Genomic DNA, 16,176 nt, shown 5'->3' on the forward strand with positions numbered 1-16,176 from the left:
GCTGTTTTTCCATCGTGGGCGTAAACCAGACAGCCAATAGGCTTTCAGATTTTCTCCTTGCTGTCCCGTGATTGGCTAGCTGTCACCTCTAGCCCCGCCCTCTCCTCGTACCCCTCAGAGGAAGATGAGTGACCCGCAGACAGGACTGCTACATCATGGCAACATTCATGGAGCGACTAGCTTTCCTTCAGAAAGTAAGTGATGTTTTACAGTCATTAACTAAGATAGATGTGACAACCAGTAACAGATGAAGCATGATGAGTAGGACGTACGTTAACGTGACTATATGAATCTGGTTAGTTGTTGTTAGCCACCACTAGCAGCTAGTAGCCTGCTAGTAGCCAGCCTGCTAGCCTGCTGTTTCTTCATACTAACAGTATGAAGAAACAGACTTGGTGACTGTATTTCCTGTCGTTTTTCTGTTGACCTGCCAGCTTGCTTCGTTTTAGTAGACATACATACAGCACTGTTATAAGTTTGGGAACCGATTTTGACTCATTTAGGCAAACTGAAAACAATGCCTGACACCCTTTAGCAGTTCCAATCACATTAGGACACTCAACCTCCTAGACTTCAACTTACAGTATACTCAAACTACCATCCTGACTTATTCACTTTGTTTTATTTTACCCACTTTATCTTATTTATATGTACAGTACACGAATGTGGGTATATCGATGTGTATATATGCAATATATATGTGTATGTATGGGCATGAACATGTGGGTATATGAGTGTGTGTATGCATATATACATGTATATTTGTTGATCTAATATAGAATTACTCTTACTATTTTCTATATTTATCAATATTAGCTTGCTGTCTGTCTGATATGATGCTCTGTTTACCTCCACATGGCACCCCAAATATATAGGGTTCTTAGGAATATGTTATGATTATGTATGTATGTACACATGGTTTTGTATGGATATGTATAGTATGTATGTGTATGTATGTGTGTGTGTGTGTGTATATATATATATATATATATATATATATATATATATACACAATTTTTATTGTATATGTACACTTAAAAAAAGAAAAAAATGGAAACACTCTTTAAAGTACATGCTGTTCATTACATCATGCTACAAACATGTACATTCCTTGATCATGTAAAGTGTCAACGTCTCCAAATAAAAATGAATTAAAAAAATAAATAAGTGTTTGTTTGGCCAAAGCTAAACTGGTACTCAGACCCTGGTGTCATGCCAAGTTTGTGTCCACGTCAGTGTGTGTTTCACCGTTATTAAAACTGTATACATGTTTTTATGTTTCTGTTTGTGGACTGTGCAATTATCATAGGGTACAACACAGTCCCTTATTAGTGTCAGCTTTGAATTTATATCATTTTTTTCCACGAACTGAAGGTCCCGACTCTGATGAAGGCTACAGCAGATGATGAAAACCCCTGTCCTGGCTACCTTTTCCAAGAGATTGGAAGTATCCTTTTGTCAGCTTTTGTTGTGCTTTAGCCAGCAGCTGCAACTTCTGAATATGTTATGCATATTATATGCAGCTCACATGACACATGCAAATAAATTGACTCAGCTGATAGCTGCATAATGGTTCATTTATACAAAAAGTGTGGGGAAAAAAGCTTGCATCAATTTAAAGGGACGTATCGTGCTCATCTTCAGGTTCATACTTGTATTTTGGGTTTCTACTAGAACATGTTTATATGCTTTAATGTTCAAACAACACATTATTTTTCTCATACTGTCTGTCTGAATATACCTGTATTCACTCTCTATCAGAAACGCTCCGTTTTAGCGCATTTCAACGGAATGGCAACGGAATTGCGTATGGCCACGTAACCATTCATGAAATGAAATTAAATTACACACTTAAGGATCCTCCTAGCCCCGAGAATATGCACAAACATTCATGGTTTGCAAGAGTGCCGTTTAACAATGCACGAGACGTGCAACAGAAGTAATCGTGGCCAGTAAGCCACGGAACAGCACATCGCCCGTTGCAAATAAATAGTAAATTTTCCAATGATGTAATCCACCAAATCACACTTCAGGATATTCTCATTACGAATTATTAAATTCGGAGTGACAAAAAACTGATTTATTAAAAACGGCGTGTGCAAAAGTAGCCGACTGGGCTGCTGCAGAAGTAAAGAAGATATCGTATATCAGCTTTTTCCTGCTCCAAACTATTGTCATTATATCAGCCTTTCAAAATCCACCATCTGTCAACCTCTAATATAAACACGGCAGCAGGAAAGTGTTCTTCACAGTAATGTTATCTTCTGGTGTTCTAACCAGGGAAGAATCACTTTGCCCAAATCAGACATACTGAGTCTATTATGCAATGGTGGTAATATCCTTAACCATCATCACACTGTAGAAATCTCCCATGAGTCTTTGGGTTGTGGTCAGTGTTTGTTGGAGTACCTTCTGGAGAGGCTGCAGGTGGAGTCTTGTTTCGTCAAACTCAAGGTGATAAACAGTGTTATTAATCAAGTTTCTGTCTGTAATATCAAACTGTGAAGTATCATTTGAAATGTTGCTGATTGTCTGTGAGTAACTCACGGTTCTGTGTTTTAGGTGCTGAAGATCTTTGTCCATCTCTGCGGTCATGGCTCAAACCATTTCCTCACGGCGCTTAGGAGGAACTCCACCTTCATCCAGCAGGCGTCAGGTTAGACATCGGTCACTTGTGCGCTTTTAACTCCATTTGACTTTCATCACGCTGTTGCTGCTTCGTCACCTGACTATTCACTCGGGTGTTTTACTTTTTAAGTTTACAGTGGCCCTCCTGATCCTATCCATGGCACAGCATTGTACCAGAAAGTGAGAAATACAGCACAGGTGAGCCTCAGGCTGCATTTTAACCATCGTGCTAATCATATATCTGTGACAGCTACACTCATTTTCTTTACTTCTTCTATTTGCAGGAAGTGGCCAGGTTGCTTTTCACAGATGCAATTTCCACCAAAGACGGCGTCTCCCCGCTCAACCTAGCCCCACCAACAATGGGTGAGTAATAAGTAATAAGTACTAGTAATATATATATATACTCCAACACAACAAACTCTGCTCCACTGGCACTCATGTTTCTACCATGGATGTATTCCTCTATTCCACCGTTTTCTTCCAGTAACACGTCACCTCACCAGAGGAGAGACTTCTCTCCTTGTGAAGTCAGACATGTCTGACACTTAAAATAATCAGAGCCTGTCATGGCAAAAAACAAGCACTTTTAGTGGACGTAATTGACGGTGCCAGCTTGCCCCAGTGGCACCATATTGCAGCCCGTGAGCAGCTGCTGTCTACAGCGTTCTCCCTCAATACTGGACCAGTTTCAGACATTGTTGTCGCTATTAGTCAGTTAGACACAAAAACATGAGAAAATAGGGTCCAGGTTGAAAAATACCAAAGTTACCCTTTAATTTAAGAAGTACCATACTCCGCACAATTCTTCTTTATTTATTCAGGATTTGTCTTTTAAAAAAAAAATAGCTTAAAGGCCCTGTACAACCACACATGTGTTTTCACTTATTCTGGCTAATTAGACCTCTGATCAGATTGAAGTTGGGCTTGGCTAATATACTGGTTTATAATGTGAGGTCCAGATACAGTCCAAAGAACAGGGCTAATCAGACACAAGTGAAAACACCTGTACAGATGTACCAGGCGTGTGTGGGGCTGCCATTAAAGACTCAAGTTTTGCCAGATAGACTTCTTATTTGCTGTTTATCTAAATGACCATCTGAATGTTCTTAGTATTGCTTTTAACTGATAAAAGAGACAGGAGATTTGATGATATTATCATATGTTATAATACTGTCCATCATCTGAAATATCAGAGAGAGCATGAATGATTTAAATCAGTCGCATAATGTTCTTTGTATCGTGTGAACTGAAAGAGTACAATAGGTCTCCTGTGTCTTTCTGTCCAGGTATGGGCTCAGCAACTTCCCACAGGTCAGGAATGCAGGGCTTTGGATACAGTCCAGGGAAGCAAGGGACAGGTGAGCGATATAGACCCCACACACACACACACACACACACACACACACACACACACACACACACACACACACTGCACCCACACACACACAAATCCAGTCCAGCTTATCTTCTGTGTAAATGTATGTGCCTTTTTTTTGTCCGTACCTGTGCCTCCCAGCAGGCAGTGACTCACTACTGGATAAGATCCAGAAAGCTGCAGAGGTAGTGGCCAGCGCTGTCCTTCCCCCAACGGAACACCAGGGCATTCGTCTCCATGACAACCATTACAGGGCCGTAGTTGTGCCGTCCGCGCCCATAGAGGTGGCCGTGCCCGCGTGCGCCTATAACCAGCCTGCTCGCACGCCAAAAGGTGAGACGTTGTTGGCGTGATGCAAATGTGGGCTCGAAGGCATCATTGATCTGAATCAACACTTATTTTGAGTTTGATTTCTTCACCACAGCGTCGACCCAGCGGTGCCCAGGGCAGGTAGGAGGCGGCTGGGAAGAGACCGACAGCGGCAACAGCTCCTCTCACAACTCTTCTCAGGACATCGCGGCTAACAGCAGGGCCTCTGTGGACAGCAAGTCAGCTGGTACCGGGAGCCAATCGGGGGCCAGTAGAGAGAGCAGTGGGGACCTATCGGAACGGTGAGTTTAAACCAGCAATTCCCCTGCCTAAATCACAATGTAGTCACATTTGAGAGCTGGTAGATGAGTCTTTGAATAGTCCAGTGTTAGCATAAGATAACACACAGACATATTCATTTGTCATTTGTGCCTCACACACTGTCTGGTCTCCAGGGTGGAAGCCATGCAGTTGGGGGACTGCGGCCAGGAGATGGCGCTAATCAGCAGACTGACTGAGGGATCCCGAGTTTTCCTGTCCAGAGAGGAGAGCCAGCACTTCATCAAAGAGTCAGTGCATTTAAAATCACGCCGAGAATACTGCTGATTCTCCCTTTTATGAACTGTATTTATTTATCTACTTTGTTGTAAATGGTAAATGATTTCTGTCTAATCCTGTCAGGTGCTCCATTCTCAACTGCGAGGTCGTGGTGGAGTTGCTCGCTAGCAAGCTTCAAGATCCCTCAAACACTGTTAAGATGGTAATAAATGGTTCACTGAAGATCCAGGTTTTTTTCTTAATTATAATGTGCAATTTCTAATATGCATATCTTCCTTCAATCCCGCAGCGGGCACTGTGTGCTCAATCATGCCTCATGACCTCTGACCTCCTCTCTCTGGAGCAAATGTTCGGAGCTACGCAACGGAGGCTCCGCCAGCTGAGCGAGGGGGCTCCGGGACCCGTGGCCAACAAAGCCACCAAGGTATGAGAGACATAAAAGAGAAAGCAACACATGGTGAAGGACTGATAAGACAGGAAATGAGGGTGTATTTTTATTTTGTTTCTTATCTCCTCTTACCAGATCCTGCGACAGTTTGAGGCTCTGACGGGTGGATCTGCACACGCTCCGAGGCAGGATGCAGCGAACAGCGGCCATCAGGCGACAACTAATCAGCTTCCCACATCCACATACTCAGACACTTTGCTACCAACCCTCTCTGCTGACAACCTCGACCATTATCAGCCCGACATCTCACCCACACGCGTCGCCCAACCACCATCTTCCCCCTCCTCCAGTCCGGCCGTCTTGGCCCAGAGAGACTCCTCAGGGGAGCTGATGAATAACGTTGACGAGGAGAAACTTTCTCCCGTTCTGCACGAGTTAGTGCAAAACCAGGCAGAGCCGGTCAGGACTGCTGAGGCTAAACTGGCTGCTGAAGAATCAGACGGGAGCTCTTCACCTCAAGCTGAGCAGCCCCGTCTCAGCAGACTGTCTCTGTTCAGCGGCATGGAGCTGGTGACTAAAGGAAGGCCCCTGTGTAAAAGAGAGACGCCCCAGACGGAGACGACGGGCGACACCTTAAGGGAGAACCTAACTGCGCATAACAGTATCGGCGTCAGTAAAACCAGTTACAACGACACTCCTTTAATTTGCAATTCAGTAGCATCCGACAGCAGCCAACCAGTATCGGCCTTCTCGTTTCTCAACTTTTGACCAACATTTTACAGCTGGAACTGTCCACGGTTAAAAACCAATGATGTCATCATGTTAGAAAATCTATTTAATTTTATAAACCAAGATCAGATCTGTAAGCTTATAATATATATATATATATAGAAAGCAGATTCACGTTATGTTCGGTTCTTATCTGTATGGTGCCTCCTTGGAAATTGTATTAAAGCAGCAGATTGGGCTAAGAGACAGAGGTTTAGGACACATAAACACAGCTGGCATGAGAGAAAAACCCCTCAACGGTCATACGTGAGGACTAGTCTGTAAGCTATGTTTTTGGCTTAAGTCTAATTTCTCTAAAGTATTAAACAAGAATGCTTGAATTACAGGTTATTATCGCCAGTTGCTTTATCTCAGGATTCCTTTTAGCAAACTGAAACAACTCTGACGCCTCTGCAGCACGCCCTAAACCTCTGAGGGAGAATCCCTCTATTTGTAATTTGCACTACAGTTGCTTTTCTTATGAAACTCATAAACCTACAAATGTCTTCCGTATTTTTTGGTACTAAACTATTATGTCATTGTGTAAATGTTACGAGTGTTAGTTTACATATTATTCATTATGTCTACCCCCCTGTATTGATTAAAACATACCTGTGAGAGTGGTTGTAGAGTGCATGATTAGTTTGGAGAGCTAATTCCTTATTGAGATACTCTTGTGTGGATTTGTGCCATCAGCATAATGCAAAAATATCAGCAAATTCATGAACGGTTGTTTGTGTAACCAAATAAAAGGCAGATTACCTTCACACTATCTCACCACTGTTGTTCCAGTTACATACTGTACTGTGAGGGCTGTGGAATGTGGTACACGCACTACATGCCAAAATGGTAATCCAACCTACCGATACGTACAATGAACGCTACTGATGTATTTTGTTTCAGCGAACAGAAGCTATTGCTGTTGCACATGCTGAAGAACAATAAAACCTGCTGTGTTTTTTTGTTACAGCACTAACTACTACACAAATGAGTCTTGTTCTACTGTATTTAAACGGTATCAGTGACATGATGCAGACATCGCTTTCAGCAACGCTTTATTTCAATGTCAAATGATTTGGAAAATTACATAAAATATGAATCACTTTCACATCTCCACCATCATTTTATTTGCAACACAGTGTACTGGTCATATTAAACCATACATGATCAAGTATGGCTGACAGGCGTATGACGCATACACACACACACACACACGCGCATGATGTGTATAATGTTAAAGTAGACACATGGTTACAAACTGATTTGGAGAGCTTCGTCTTGAGGCTGTTTTCGTGAGACGGACTGTGCTGAGCGTTACGTTGCCTGAGCCGCAGACTCCAGTGGCTGCTCTCACAGCTCTATAATTAGCCAGGGTCTAATCTGAGGTTGGATTTTGGTGGTGCGGCTCATGAAGAATAATGTTCCATTACCTTGAACCCACTGACCTGCCACACCGAAACATTACAGATTAATTTAGATATTGAAAGTAACTGCAAAATACAGTAGAATTTGTCACTTTGGTTAGAGAAAACAAAGAAGGTCTAAACTGTTAATTTACTTGTTTTAATAATGCTCCTTGGGCGTGAATCCATTGGCTTCCATGAACTTCCTTTGTGAGTATGATCACAACAGCAACTCCCACTTTACGGATACAAACGTGCGGCTGACTTCCCTCCGGTCGAGTAAACAGAACGAGGAGTTATTGAGTAAAGTGCTTAGCTTTATTTCGTTTTGCGAGCACTTTGGATCATCACACGTTTCTCGTGATTAGCACCAATGAAAATGTCCACGCATCAACGCACGCATGTTAAGAGAATGATACCTCTTTATAAAGTGCACAGGGTGCGTACACACACACACGCACAAACACACATACACATCAATACTGCACAGGAAACCACAGTGGCTGGGCCATGGAAAAGGCGGATGTGCTTATGGTCTTGACAAATGGTACATGGTGAGGTGGGGATGAGCCTTTGTGCCCAAAATCTGTAAACCTCCCCACACGTCATCCCCCTCTCCCCCCTGACCCGAGTGTGTCGCTTGAGGCTGTCAAGGAGGAGCCGCCGCCGCCGCCGCTGCCGGTAGCGTCGGCGCTGATGGGCGAGGGGCAAAAAGGTCAGGAGAGGGATCGGAGGTCACGGTCATGTCGAGCCCGGACGCCCTCTGGTCTGCAGACTGCTGAAGTGCGCCTCCCTCAGGACTCTGTTGATGCAGTCGTAAGAGGCACTGCTGCCGTCGCCATGGAAACCATGCTGCAAGGAGCTACCAGAGTCTTCAGGCTTTGGGCTGAGGGAGTACTGGGTGATGCGGTTGTTCTGGCTGTGTATGCACGGCCTGGTGGTGGCCACTATTGCTCTCTCCGGACTACTGATCCCGTTACTGCTGTCGCTGCTGGAAGACTGCAAAAAAAACAGAACAGAGACGGGTTCTGAATTGTAGCTTCATTGATGGATGCATGGATGCAGATGCTGTAAATAAAACATTCTGTGCTTTTTTTCCTGACAAGTGGTGCATTGCATATACGATGTGCAGAGTCACGTGTATTTATACACATGAGTCCAGGCTGCATTCTCTATCTACAAATGTCAACGGGCTTTACATTAGATAGAGAATAAATGACCTTGGAGGATTTATCCTCTCCCCCATCACAAAATCAGCTGGGTAAACCTATGTTTGTGTGATGTGGTCTAAAGATGAAGATCAATTCAGTCTCACCTCTGAATCCAAATCTGACACAAGCAGGCTGGGACCCCCTCCTGACCTCTTGGCCTGAGCACTCAGCTGTTGGTCCTCCTCACTGTCACAGCTATGGTGTCGTTTCCTGTGCAAAAAAAAAACAGAGATGGAAAGAACAGAGAGTGGCGTGTGTGTGTTTGTGAGTGCAGAGGACAGTAGTGAGTGAACATAAAAGTGAAGGGGGGTGTGTGTGTGACAGAAACGATGCAGGCAGGCAGGCAGGCAGGGGGGAGAGATTGGGCAGAGAAAGAAGAGTATCAGAAAGAGAGAGAACATGAAGAGGAACCAAAAATAGAAACCCACACTCAGGCAGTTACATGATCAGACATGTGGCGCTACCATTAAGAGAACACATTGATTAACATACCTTCACTAGGGGGTCTATATAGAGATTATTACACATAACAGTGTGGATATCTCATATTGGAGGGGATCTACTCCCAGCACCACAAACAATTTTGAGAATGTGCATGTTTTCCTCTCCTTGATATCTGTGCATTTACCATGATTTTGGCTTTTGATTACTGTAATAAGTGATGCATTAATGGTGCATTGTTGTACATATTGTACCTAATGATGAGGCTCATCATATTAATGACAAAGATGTGTAAAAAATGGTTCTAGTTACCTGCTGTCAGTCAGCATTTCTGCAGTCTTGATGGGTTTTTTTGGCAAAGAGAAAGGCTGACACTCCTTGTGAGCCGGATTTTCTTATTTATTTTAAAGCTTGTGGCTTTACAGCTCCACGACCATTTCGTAGAAACTCAGTATGTCAATCTCCCTCTCATCTCCTCTCCTCTAGGATGTGTGAGTGAGTGAGTAATCTCCAGACGGATGAAGCTGCAGGTCGCACAAACCTTCAGCTGTGTGAGGGTTAGTTCAGACACCGTCACTGATCCAAGCCCCTGTAAAACGCCCTGTACTACGCCTCTGTGCTGCTGGGCGTCTGAAAGCTAAACCAGCTATCTATGTGTTCTCGTTTACGCAGTGAAATCTCGAGAAACTCCAGGCATGACAGCTCAAAGAGGTGTAGCCTGCTAGCTGCTAGCGTGTGAGCTAGCTCCTTTAAGCTAGCTGCTGCATTAACGTTGAGCTAACTAGAAGTTCTTCCGCTTTCGTATTCAGTCCAGTTAATCGTCGTGAACTGTTGCCTGTACTTCGCAGAAACTCCGACGCGAGATACTAGATAGGTAGAGTTGTATTTTAACTCAGTTTTGGTGTAGTCTGGAGGAGGATAAGCGGTGCTCTGAGGTCGGTATGTGTCTCATAGCAGCGAGCAAAGACGAGCTGCTGGAGTCGAGCTCAAAGTGAAGCTGAAGCTCCGCCCCTCTGTTGACATGACGTCATCAGGGTAGAGGAGATCAGTGTCTAGAATGGAGCTTTATTATTATTATTTTTCACGAATAAGTTAACTAATTTGTCATAAAAGAAGACAGGCTTTTGTGTTGTCAAACAGTTTTGAAGCTTTTATATAGTTTTCATATTCATGTATGTAGATTTTTCACTTTTCACATTTCCTTGTTGGATATATTTTGTCTGTATCTACTTTTACTATTTTACATACCATCCTTGTGCTGTATCGTATACACTTTTATACATTTCCATCCAATATTTAGTGTCTATATTGTCTAATATTTTCTGTAACATATAATACACTTTTCTTTTTTTTTTTTAAATATGTTTTATTGATTTTCAAAGATTTTTTCCCACAAAAATAATAGATACAAAACATGTATAAATCAAACAAAATAAATATCATTCATCAGATCTGTTTACAGAGTTAAGTCCAAATTCCCTTCCCTATCCCTTATACACTTTTCTAGCAGGCTACTATTTGGCTGCTACAAAAGGTGCACATGACTGAGCATAGATCAAATGTTCATTATCACACCTTTTTTGTCATAAGCATCCATGTGTAGCCCTAATTGATGTATGTAGATTTTTCACTTTGACATTAACATTTCCTTGTTGGATATATTTTGTCTGTAACTACTTTTACTATTTTACATACCATCATTGTGCTGTATCTTATACACTTTTATACATTTCCATCCAATATTTGGTGTATAAATTGTCTAATATTTTCTGTAACATATTGTAAAAAAGAGAGCTGAGCCGGAAGGCAAAGCTCTCGATCTACCGGTCAATCTTCGTTCCTACTCTGACCTATGGTCATGAGGGTTGGGTCATGACCGAAAGAACGAGGTCGCGGGTGCAAGCGGCCGAAATGGGTTTCCTCAGGAGGGTGGCTGGCGTCTCCCTTAGAGATAGGGTAAGAAGCTCAGTCATCCGTGAGGGACTCGGAGTAGAGTCCTTGCTCCTTTGCGTCGAAAGGAGCCAGTTGAGGTGGTTCGGGCATCTAGCACGGATGCCTCCTGGGCGCCTCCCTTGGGAGGTGTTCCAGGCACGACCCGGATAAGCGGTTGAAGATGGATGGAAATGCCATGCCTCCTCCTACTAACTCCTGTTCTTGAGCATGCACTGTTCATGTGCCACCAGTGTGCATGTCTCCTCCCCCAATCACCTGTGCCCGATCATGCGCTGTGCATGTGCCACCAGTGTGCATGTCTCCTCCCCCAATCACCTGTGCCCGATCATGCGCTGTGCATGTGCCACCAGTGTGCATGTCTCCTCCCCCAATCACCTGTGCCCGATCATGCGCTGTGCATGTGCCACCAGTGTGCCTGCACTGAACAGGCTCCCCAATACAGCACTGAGAGTGAAACACAATTGAGGAGAGGACGGCTGGACTTTGGACATTTCTTTCTGTGTGCGTCCATGCAAATGTGAGTTTGTTATGTTTAATGTATATATATTAGACTAGCATTAATAATTAGTAACTCTGTATGTAAGCCTTTTTCTATGTAGATGCCTGTATTATTTTAGGCTCACTTTTGTTGCTAATGTTTATTCACTATTAGTTCTAATCACTCTACTGTTGTGTTTTGTTGCTACAGAACCACACAAACTATTATTTGTTGCTTTATCTGCTGAGATAAACAGCCGTAAACATACACTTGGACTCCGCATCTTATTCTTCTACAATCACACCTGAACATGAAATAGTGTCCTGACCCGACACCCTGAAGCGTTTGCTGCCACACCTACTGATTTATAAGAACACACACATTCTCTCATACACATATTATACACTTTTCTAGCAGGCTACTATTTGGCTGCTACAAAAGGTGCACATGACTGAGCATAGATCAAATGTTCATTATCACACCATTTTTGTCATAAGCATCCATGTGTAGCCCTAATAAAGGGATCAGAAAATTATCTCTTTGTGATAGCAAAGCCATGTTGCAAATGTCACCTTGACTTCATCTATTACCATGTTAAAGCTGCAGTGGGTAAAAATGGAGCAAATAAGATTTAAAAAAAAGTTATTTTTATAAAACGGTCACAGTAGTGCATGAGACAGGTAATCTTAAAAAAAAATGTGCCTCTGTGTCCTCCGGTGCTCCTAATGGCATCTGCAAGATTTCACAGACCGTAGAAAAACAACCAATCAGAGCCGAGCTGGATCCTTGCCGTCTCTGAGAAGCTGTCAATCACTCGCGAACTCTGAGCAAACGGTCAATCTAGGCAGCGCTGATCAAATATGTATCAATATTCTGTTACTGTAATGCACCCATGTTGCGATCAGTTAAGGAAATACCAAGCATCGCCCACCAACCGGAGCGCAACCAATAGGAATGCTCTCTCTCTCTGAAATGACCTGTGATTGGCCAAAGTCTCCTATCACGGGCTAGATATTTTAAAGCCTGAAAACAGAGCCATGAGGAGGTGCAGAAGTCTAGTTTTCTCTCAGAACATTTGAATTACAATATGCTTTAAGGTTATTATGGAATTTTTTGCCCAATGATGCCAAATGTGTTCTGCCTAATGAAGTTTTAATGCTGTATATCTCTCCTGCAGATGAGGGTGATCCAGCACTCTGCAGAGACACTGCAAACAGCTTTGGTTTCCAATCGTCAGGACTTGACTGAACTTTACAGCAAGTACACAAAAGAGGAAAGACATTTTTTGGAGGAGGGATTCCACCCTGGGCAGCCAGGTTCCCTTTTCCAACCCATCACAGTGCACTCTGACTCAGACTGGATCTCCGCTCACCCTGAGAAGCCTCAAGACTTTGAGAGCTTCTACAGAAAAATGTCCCGCAAGACCCCCAATGCAAGCCACAATACTATTTATATTCAAACCATAGGTGAGTATGTTTGTGTCTAGTGGGGTGTGTTTGTGAAAACAAAGGCCATTTTTGAGGAAAGGACATGTAAGCATGTGCATTTTTGCTATTTCTCAATACCAGTACAATGTCACCATGTCACCGAATGACCATCAAGACATGCAAGAAACTGTATTCAAACTTAATTATGGGCTATAGATGGATGAGGTATCTATAATATATTAGACAGAGGGTTTTGTGCAGGGAAACCTTAATTCTACACAATGTTTCATGTAGGTTCCTTTGGAGAGGCGGGGGCCCAGACAGACCAGTATGTGGAGTGGCTCAGAGAATACTGCCAGACCTTCTTCTGTGGGCTTTCTGTCAAGTTGCTACCGGCAGTTACTGTGGCTGAAACAGGATGCTCTTTCAGGGTTAACTTTAGCTCGCACAACCTTCAGATCCTCACTGGTAAGTTAAGGAGTCCATCACTCTTACTTAATGCTTTATTCTATCATATCTGTTGTTGTTTTTTTGCCTACACTCCATGTAGAAATGCAAGAGGGGGTAAAATGCAGTGATCTCCAACTGGACTGTGCTTTGGTATTATTGTTTTCTCATGAAATGTAGGTGACCTGCTACAATTCCTGTCGAATAGGAAACCAAAAGATGCTTTTTGTATCGTTGGAATCACAATGATTGACCTCTACCCCGAAGACTCCTGGAACTTTGTCTTTGGAGAGGCTTCGCTCAGTATGGGTGAGATTTTACCTCAAAGCCTTTACTAAGAGATTCAGTTCAAAGGTTACATGGTGGAGAGGAGGTTGTGTTGCTCAGGCTCTATCTGTTTGGCGACGCCTGGAAGCTGCTTGACATCCTCCTGGATCCATCTGTTCACATTATATGTATAAAATTTTGTCATATGGATTGCAAATTTCTGATTTGTGATAATGGGCTATACAATTAAAATTGACTTGACTTAAGAAAGTATAACTTTCTCTGTGATTATTAATGATGGAGGCTACCACACTGCTCTTCAACATACTGTAAATCTGCTGTTAAAATACCCTTATATGTCCAGGACAAAATCAAAGAAGAGCGCTTCATAGTTGAGGAACATTTTGTACAAAGTGAATCATACACATAATCATTATCATCTGTAATGATGTAATGTGGCTGAGCTGCCACTAGATGGTGCTAAAGTGAAATACATACAATCCAGGAGCTGGCCTGTATCCTCACTGTTTCTCATCTGTGCCTACAGGAATGGGTGTTTTCAGCTTTGCCAGATATGATGACAACTTCTACAGCCGAAGTTATGCCGGTGAGCTTCAGCTAAAGCCGGGAGACTACTCTGTGTTTGATGGTTATTACACTCCCCCCATCACCAGCACCCTGCTGCTTCGATCATGCAAGGTTTCTAACAAACACCACTCACTCAATTTTGGTACTATGAACCTTTGAGTGGTCTTGCCAAAGGTTCCTCCATCCTGTTACTTTTATCAATACTGCTGATAAAAACACTCAATACTGCTGGTTGTTTGCGTTCTTGTCAGAAAGACCTATTGTAAAATATTTCTTTACAGACAATGACCCATGAGATTGGCCATATGTTTGGAATCAAGCATTGCCAGTGGTTGAGCTGTGTCATGCAGGGCTCCAACCACCTGGAGGAGTCAGATCGTAGACCGCTGGATTTCTGTCCCGTCTGTCTTCGCAAGCTACAGGTCGCTATCGGCTTCAAAATAGCGGAAAGATACAAGGTGAAAATAGAAAACAGATTGTGATGATACACCCAAATTCATCATTTGAATTTCGTTTTACACAGTAGACAGTAACAAGCAGTATAGTGCTGCTTTGGTGTTAAAATAAGAGCAGCATCAGTACGTCCTAGTTAATACAGAAGCACCATCATGACATTAATTCACAATGACAGGCTGAATTTGAACCATAATTATGTGTATTTCAGTTCCAGTAGGTGCGTTTTTCTTGGAATTTCTTTTGTTTAGCACATTAGCGGTACCTATTACTATGACAACTTCATTACACTGAAGTAATTTGTTGCAATGTATGCTGTAGTTTACCAAGTAGCTTCTGAATCACAAGATGTTAGTCAAATCTAAGCCAATCATGTCAGAATCAGCTACACAAATTGGAAATACTTAAAGGTAGATTACACCACATTAGCAGGAACTGCTCTTGAATATAACAAAGAAAGACTTAAGAATCGGAGCAATTTTAAGACATTTCTCTCCCGTGTCATTTCCAAAAGATCCGATAACAGATTAGTGCACAAAATCACAAAATCAGATGCATTCATGATCTTTTTTTGTACTTCCTTTTGAGTGAATGTTTAACTGTAATCGACAGGCCTTACTGCACTGGATAGAGGGGGATCAGAGTCACACATCCAGACCAGAGGAGGCCTCTGCCTTTCAGTCTGTGCTCCACTTTCCCAAACCCACTGAAGCCTTTCAGACATCCAGACTGTGGCTCCGCGGGTGCCTCGACATACTGGAGGAAAAAAGATGAACTATAGTGCTTGTTCATAAATCTGGATAAGATCACAGCTCTGGCTTATTCATGGATATCATTTTAAAATATGTGCTTAACATTTCTGATGCTGTGTGATTGCAAAACAGAATCTTAGAGGTGCTATTTATAACACTGATAACATTCAGCCCCTAGATGTCACATTCTCACTACCCCATTGCATTGCATTTACTTCACAACAAGTCGGTGCCAGCCACTTACCGTCAATCTCAGCCATTTATCTGTTTTTTCCACACTAACTGATGGCACAGATATACTACGTGATACCAACGTTGTTATACAATTGTCTCACAAGCCTTGTTAGAAGTGAGACAGAGATAAAAAAAAAACATTAATTTTGGACCCGCCAACATTTTTTAAAAGATTAATTCACAATCCAAATTATTATTTTTTATTTTCAGGAAAAGCCATACTTTTATTCGGCATCTTTCTAAAGGCTCTAATGTATTATTTAAAACAAAAATATTCATCTACATAAACATTTTATCAACAATATCTTTAATTTTGTTTATGACTGTGTATAAATCTAAATTAAAGATGCAATATGTACATAAAATATATATTTTTATGTGGAAGTGTATCAAAACATTTTTCAGAATTTGCAGTGTGTTATGTGAGAAAAACAAGAGCAGTTGAATAAGTTGCTTTTAAGGTTGACTTATAGTCGTCTTTTTTAACACGACA

The 16,176-nt window shown here is 42.3% G+C and overlaps 3 protein-coding genes across 4 annotated transcripts; 2 read left to right on the forward strand and 1 right to left on the reverse strand.

Annotated features, from left to right (window-relative positions):
* The first annotated feature begins 38 nt into the window (after positions 1 to 38).
* On the forward strand, positions 39 to 7,017 carry tepsin (TEPSIN adaptor related protein complex 4 accessory protein). Of its 2 annotated transcripts, none has more exons than XM_074619713.1 (13): positions 39 to 194; positions 1,375 to 1,447; positions 2,363 to 2,454; positions 2,563 to 2,656; positions 2,759 to 2,826; positions 2,913 to 2,994; positions 3,918 to 3,989; positions 4,148 to 4,339; positions 4,431 to 4,617; positions 4,771 to 4,884; positions 4,997 to 5,075; positions 5,163 to 5,297; positions 5,397 to 7,017. In XM_074619713.1, exons 1-13 carry the CDS (start codon positions 156 to 158, stop codon positions 6,027 to 6,029), a joined length of 1,860 nt encoding a protein of 619 aa, XP_074475814.1. In that variant the 5' UTR covers positions 39 to 155; the 3' UTR covers positions 6,030 to 7,017. The 2 variants fall into 2 exon arrangements, with proteins under 2 accessions (XP_074475814.1, XP_074475815.1); XM_074619714.1 differs by having other exon boundaries at positions 4,151 to 4,339.
* A 50-nt stretch (positions 7,018 to 7,067) lies between these two features.
* On the reverse strand, positions 7,068 to 10,120 carry LOC141758370 (uncharacterized). Its single transcript, XM_074619716.1, has 3 exons — positions 9,397 to 10,120; positions 8,748 to 8,853; positions 7,068 to 8,431 (listed from the first exon to the last, which is right to left on the reverse strand). Exons 1-3 carry the CDS (start codon positions 9,411 to 9,413, stop codon positions 8,174 to 8,176), a joined length of 381 nt encoding a protein of 126 aa, XP_074475817.1. The 5' UTR covers positions 9,414 to 10,120; the 3' UTR covers positions 7,068 to 8,173.
* A 2,551-nt stretch (positions 10,121 to 12,671) lies between these two features.
* On the forward strand, positions 12,672 to 16,149 carry amz2 (archaelysin family metallopeptidase 2). The gene is made up of 6 exons (XM_074621118.1): positions 12,672 to 12,981; positions 13,237 to 13,410; positions 13,570 to 13,698; positions 14,204 to 14,355; positions 14,526 to 14,702; positions 15,310 to 16,149. The coding sequence occupies exons 1-6, from the start codon at positions 12,693 to 12,695 to the stop codon at positions 15,469 to 15,471; spliced, it is 1,083 nt and encodes a 360-aa protein (XP_074477219.1). The 5' UTR covers positions 12,672 to 12,692; the 3' UTR covers positions 15,472 to 16,149.
* Positions 16,150 to 16,176: the final 27 nt, after the last annotated feature.

The sequence above is a fragment of the Sebastes fasciatus genome, chromosome 20 (genome assembly GCF_043250625.1).
Source record: "Sebastes fasciatus isolate fSebFas1 chromosome 20, fSebFas1.pri, whole genome shotgun sequence".
NCBI classification, from domain to species: domain Eukaryota; kingdom Metazoa; phylum Chordata; class Actinopteri; order Perciformes; family Sebastidae; genus Sebastes; species Sebastes fasciatus.

Coding starts and splice junctions, on each gene's coding strand:
- tepsin (XM_074619713.1), top strand. CDS start 156: ATGGCAACATTCATGGAGCGACTAGCTTTCCTTCAGAAA. Junction 2,995..3,917: donor CCTAGCCCCACCAACAATGG/GTGAGTAATAAG, acceptor CTTTCTGTCCAG/GTATGGGCTCAGCAACTTCC. Junction 5,076..5,162: donor CCTCAAACACTGTTAAGATG/GTAATAAATGGT, acceptor TCAATCCCGCAG/CGGGCACTGTGTGCTCAATC.
- LOC141758370 (XM_074619716.1), bottom strand. Junction 8,432..8,747: donor TGTCAGATTTGGATTCAGAG/GTGAGACTGAAT, acceptor TTTTTTTTGCAG/TCTTCCAGCAGCGACAGCAG.
- amz2 (XM_074621118.1), top strand. CDS start 12,693: ATGAGGGTGATCCAGCACTCTGCAGAGACACTGCAAACAGCTTTGGTT. Junction 12,982..13,236: donor TATTTATATTCAAACCATAG/GTGAGTATGTTT, acceptor TGTTTCATGTAG/GTTCCTTTGGAGAGGCGGGG. Junction 14,703..15,309: donor AAATAGCGGAAAGATACAAG/GTGAAAATAGAA, acceptor TGTAATCGACAG/GCCTTACTGCACTGGATAGA.